Source organism: Danio aesculapii, chromosome 23 (genome assembly GCF_903798145.1).
Source record: "Danio aesculapii chromosome 23, fDanAes4.1, whole genome shotgun sequence".
NCBI classification, from domain to species: domain Eukaryota; kingdom Metazoa; phylum Chordata; class Actinopteri; order Cypriniformes; family Danionidae; genus Danio; species Danio aesculapii.
The window spans coordinates 20,808,014-20,814,013 of NC_079457.1; the positions used below are offsets into that span (position 1 = coordinate 20,808,014).

Consider the following 6,000-nt stretch of genomic DNA (forward strand, 5'->3'; position numbering starts at 1 on the left):
TCTATCTATCTATCTATCTATCTATCTATCTATCTATCTATCTATCTATCTATCTATCTATCTATCTATCTATCTATCTATCATTATATCTATCTATCATTATATCTATCTATCATTATATCTATCTATCATTATATCTATCTGTCATTATATCTATCTGTCATTATATCTATCTGTCATTATATCTATCTATCATTATATCTATCTATCATTATATCTATCTATCATTCTGTCGTTCTATCTATAATTCTATCCTTATATCTATTGTTCTATTGTTACATCTATCGTTACATCATTCATTCGTTTTATCGTTCTGTCTGTCTGTCTGTCTGTCTTTCTGTCTGTCTTTCTGTCTGTCTGTCTGTCTGTCTGTCTGTCTGTCTGTCTGTCTGTCTGTCTGTCTGTCTTTCTTTCTTTCTTTCTTTCTTTCTTTCTTTCTTTCTTTCTTTCTTTCTTTCTTTCTTTCTTTCTTTCTTTCTTTCTTTCTTTCTTTCTTTCTTTCTTTCTTTCTTTCTTTCTTTCTTTCTTTCTTTCTTTCTTTCTTTCTTTCTAACCTGGATGCCTCCCTCCCCTCTCTTGCAGATTATTTTATTGAAGTATGTACATAGTGTGATGCATTTTCTTTTTCTAAATCAAATATTTAATAATGTATTTATTTTTAACCTGTGTCCTAACAACAGATCTTGAAAATCTTAAAAACTAGCATAAATATAGTTAAAACATGAACGTTACCAACAATATTAGTCACCGAGTATGTACTTTTAAAGGACACCTATGGTGAAAAATCTACTTTTCAAGCTGTTTGGACAGACGTATGTGTAGATATAGTGTATAGACCGTCATATTGGGGTGATTTAAACACACCCAGTGAATTTTTTTTTTTTTTAATATATATATATATATTTTTTTCCAATTTAACAACATAAAAATGGTGGACCAATTGGAGCGGTTTTCAGACCGACCGCAACTTTATGTAGGAGTGTGGTCCCCCCGCCCATTGAATTGATTGACAGCTGCATATTAAAAGTAATAATAAAATAGAGATAAAACTATAATACATTTATATGTGCTTTATCTTTCCAAAATCATGGAACTCTCCATGAGTTCGAAGATGAAACCATTCACTCAATATTTAAATTTTAAGTGACAAACCTTATCATTTTTCTCATCTTCTCTTCAGGAACCTCGCAAGCTCAGTTACGCTGAAGTATGTCAGCGACCACCTAAAGATCCCCCTCCTCCAGCATCCTCTTCCAGCCCCAACAATGCAAGCGCACAGCCTCTGAGAGAGCTGCGTGTCAACAAGGTGGAGGAGCAGGCCTCCAGTCCCGCAAGCAAACAGGAACGGCCTCAGGAATCGGGGGGAAACTGCAAGGCCAGGGAGGGCCGGCCGGCCCGTGACTCCCAGAGCTTCTCGCGCAGCAACGGACCCCCCAGAAGCAGTACAGGGGGGTTCAAGCTGCGAGAGCAGCAGAGACGCCCTCCCTTCAGCCATCGCGGTTCCCCCCAGGGAGGTTCCAGACACACTGGAAAAGAGCAGAACATCCCACCCATATCGCCAAAGTAAAGACTCTCAACAGAAATCCTTAATGTATGAATATTTACACACACACACACATATATATAAGATATATATGTAAATATATATAAATATATATATATAAAGAGATGAAATATGATATAAAGTCAAAATTTAAAAAGGTATTCACCTCTCCTGCCTGGAGCGCTTCCAGAGGAAAAGTCTCATGAAGTGACAATGCACAGACTGGGGTTTCCAGGCAAACGGGCATCAGAAATTGGAAGCATTTGTTGCTTGCTGAAGGACACCATCAAATAGGAAAAATAAGAAAAAACAAAACATTTCATGCTTCTAACTTGACAATGTCCCTTCAGAATGTAAATCCATGTGAGTTTTTTGTTTGGTTTTTGAGTACGGCCTCTCTTAGCTCTATTAGGGAGAGGTGGAGAAAGCGGGCGGTCTGATGGCCCTAATGGTGGTCTGCAAAGAGCATATGCACTAAGAAAAGGAACATGCATAAACGATGTCATGTACCTATACAAAGATATCACTTTGACATGCAATGATTCATCTTTTTTTTTCTTTTCTTTGCGTTTGGGTTGCTTCATTTGCAGTCACGGCACACTGGGCGCTCGACTCCCGGAGTGGTTTGACCATGTAAATGAACCTTTTGTGTGGAAGGATGTGGTTTGCTGTAGAGTTGACTCATCGGGGAACTAGTTCCCATGTAGAATACGCGACGCGTGCTTGAGAGTGGAATATTTCGCTAAGTATCTTTAGGGCTGATTTTGGTCTGGAGTTTTGCATTAGTTTGTGTGACATACTGTAGCTCGTGATTAATCTGTAACGGGCGCTCGGATTTACTTACGATCAATTATGGAGCCTTGTTAATGATTCAAATATATAGCCTACTGTCATGAAGTCAAAGCCTGCCAATTATGATGCTGTTATGTCACTGATTTGCTGATGGGTGATTTCTCTTTTCTTTTTTTTTCTTTCTTTTTTAATTTTTCTGTGTGATTTTTGTCATTGTTTTTGTAGTTAGTTTGAGTAACCAACAGCCTGTGAATTATAACTGTAACAGTCAGGTACATAGGCACTCATCAACTTTGTGTCATCTCAGATTTGTCCACTATTTTTTTTGTTTGTTTATTATGTGCATTCTTCTTCCTGGGCTGATTCTGAGCATGCTCAAAATATCCTGATAATCAGTCAGGCTCTTGACTGTGTTTACAACAAGATGGTGGAGGTTTGGGCAAACACAAGGCAGTGTCAAGAATTACGATCGCTTTGTAGATCGGTTCTTATTTCGAGGGTTTCTTTTAATAATCAATACGTTCGGGGTTGGATGGAGCTGTTGGTCATGATGCTATGTAGGTTAAGCAGATCTACGGTTTAGTTTCTATCTATAACTGTTGAAATGATAAGACATGCTTGCCACTGTTATATGAAATCAGTCGTTTTTTTAATTAATCGTCACCACTTTTTGCATTTCACTGGAAGAAATCATGAATTTTCCAGTCATTCGGAAACTAATTTGTGCAAATTTAATGCCCAGAGTGGGTTTTCTGACTCAGGGTGACATATTTCATCTCATTCCAGTCACTTCAATCTGTTTCTGATCTCACATTTTACATCGACTTCCAATTTGGCAAAGCTTAAATGCTGTCTTCACCAGACTCTGATTATTTCATGCTGTTTTATAGATGACAGAGATCAAATTCAAAGGAGAATTGAATGTTATATGTTTGGTATCCCCTGAATGTGTCCTCCATTAATTGTAATTCAACCTCCTAATTTAAAATTGGACATTTTTCCCCTGTGAGCGTTTTGACTGTTGGATGATAAATGGCAATATCTGTGCAAAATCCTCTCGTGAAGATCGCAGCAAGGTTTCTTATAGCTTTGCCATGGTAATGTGAGTATCGTCATTGCTACGCCAATGCCAGCGTGTGTGTTTATTTTGATAGGATGGCATGTGTGTGGGTAATTAGAAATTGGAAGTTGCTTTTGTAGATGGTACCTGATAGGGACTAAAGTGGGGAATATAAATAGCAGGGATGCGTTCACTACAAAAAAAAAGATGAGAAAAAAACTGCTGTGGTGAATTGGTGCTGTTATTTGAACGTTTAATCAAGAGGATTCAGTATTGCTGTTCAATTCATTGTAAAGTATTGCTTTTTAAAAATCAATTTTTAATTTATTTTAATTTTGCTGCATATATTAAAGCACCCCCCCCCATACCCCCACGTCCCTTGTAAGTTTGTTATCATGACTATGTACAAAAGGACATTGGGAGAATCACAGATTTAACATATTTGTATATTTTTTTGAGATTTCAGCAGAGAAAATACTTGATGCATTTACTAGAGGCTTAGTAATGCGGTAAATAACAAATCACTGGGGCTTTTTTTTCTTGTTTTCATTAATGAATATGAGCAGCTAGTGGTTTAGGATAATGAAATGCACTAACTTGTTAAACAAATCTTATTATGTAATGTGAAATTATACTAGGAGCATAAGGTAATGATATTGATGTTGACAGGCTTGCAAAATTATTCAGAAAATAGCAAATTTCTCTTTAATGTTTGGGTTATTACTGTTAATTGATTTAGGGGTTGGTGTGGCAAAGGGAAGAATTATATAACAATGGATTGAAGTGAGACACTAAATTCTAGCTGTCTGCATAAAATGTCACAAAAAGAAAATAAATTATTTTGTTTTGGCCTTACTCTTGACTCGTTCATTTGATTCATTGGCATTTAACCATTTTGTGTTGCACTTTAGAGGTTTATGTTTGATATAAAACAAGTATAAGACCTTGATCGTATGTTTTAAGCCCTAAGGCTATTCATTGTTTATAAACATCTAAGTATTAAAGGTATTTGAAAGATACAAAATTCTATTAGTTCACTACTTTTTTTCTTGATTGCAAACTACCAATCAGATGTTAGATGTTTGGTAAGATATCTTGCTTATAAAATGTGTATTATTTAACTCATTTAACTTATTAGTTATAGTTATATATAGTTATGTATGTATGTATGTATGTATGTATGTGAAGAGTTTAGATGCAAAAACCTCCAAATGCCGTTTGATATTGTCTTCTAAAATTAGCAATGAGAGGTATTTGCATCTGAACTCTTCATGTTTGTTAATGTAAAATGTTTTCTTTTCATATATTTTAAAAATGAAATGTATTTATGTGATAACAGATTATTCAGCAGTCATCACTGTAGTCTTTTGTCACATTTATCAAATTTCACTATCAGTTTTTATTAAATACAGGCTCGTAGCCAGGGGGGGTTCGGGTGGTTTGGAAGACCTGCCCCTTATTGACCAAGGGCCTGAATTTGTCCTATTTTGACTGCTATGCCACTATTGTGAAAATATCCCATAGGAAAAAGTCATTAAGACCAAACTGAATCCTCTGTTGGCTATCGATTCGGTGTGACTTAAGCGAATCAGTTTTGGCCAATGCTAACAAATATTTTTCATGAGTCCAACATCAGGCTGTGCAAAAAAACACAATCTGACGTAAGAGAAGTCATCTTTCACAACTGTATTGTTTATAAATGGAGGAAGGATTTTACAAGTAACTTTTATTCTAAATTTTGAACCTTATTGTTGAAAGAGAATATGACCAATGAAAAAGTGTGAAGCATGAAAAGAGACCCATATTAAAATGAATGAATACAAAGTTTTCAATTGTTGTTAGCCATGAATTTTCAAATATACTTTTTACAAGAGAGGCTAGAAAAATCATGTAGATCTGCATAATTATTATTATTATTATTATTATGTTTACATTTTTTTATTTAAAGGGCCTGAAAAGATATAATGAATGTATTATAAAATGTTGGTATAATGGAAGCCATAATCCATTTGTTGTTGAAATTTTTGTGACAATGCTAAAATCTTAATGTATACACACAACAAACACGTGCATATCTGGTTCACAAGGACTCTCCATAGGCATAATGTATTTTATACTGTAAAGACAGCTTCCTACCTACTTGCCAACTGTAGCAAATTTTCAATGTCAAAAGACCCCATTAAATATGATTTTTAAGCATTTTGAATTACAAGAACAAAAGGTGTGTCCTTTTCATAAAATAACCTTAATAGAGTACAAAGTCACACCCTTGTCATACAATTTTGTGTCCTCGAAAACCACATAAACAAGTATACACACACATCAGGCCCGTAGCCAGCCTGGTGAAAGAGGTGTTTCTTTATTCCTAGAATATATGGACCCTTTTGCAGTTATTAGCCTCATTTTATATTTATATGTTTAAATACTTTTTAAGCACTATTTTTTGCTGGATTAGCTTGTCAGTTGGTCATTAACCACACTTTTTGATGTACCAAAAACATTTCCTAAAGATTTAGAAGAAAACAATATGAGAGTCATACTTATTTTTCACATGCAAATTTATTACATCATATATCATTAGAAAAAAGGATGCTGTTGAAGTTTT

General features: G+C 35.0%; 1 protein-coding gene across 3 annotated transcripts in view; it reads left to right on the top strand.

Annotated features, from left to right (window-relative positions):
* LOC130216925 (la-related protein 4) overlaps positions 1-4,250 on the top strand; it is a 29,861-nt gene extending 25,611 nt beyond the window's left edge. For all 3 annotated transcript variants that reach the window (XM_056448860.1, XM_056448861.1, XM_056448862.1), the window contains one exon: positions 1,181-4,250. In XM_056448860.1, coding sequence (XP_056304835.1) covers positions 1,181-1,567 — 387 coding nt within the window. In that variant the 3' untranslated portion in view covers positions 1,568-4,250. The remainder of the gene's footprint in view (positions 1-1,180) is intronic.
* The last annotated feature ends 1,750 nt before the right edge of the window (positions 4,251-6,000 follow it).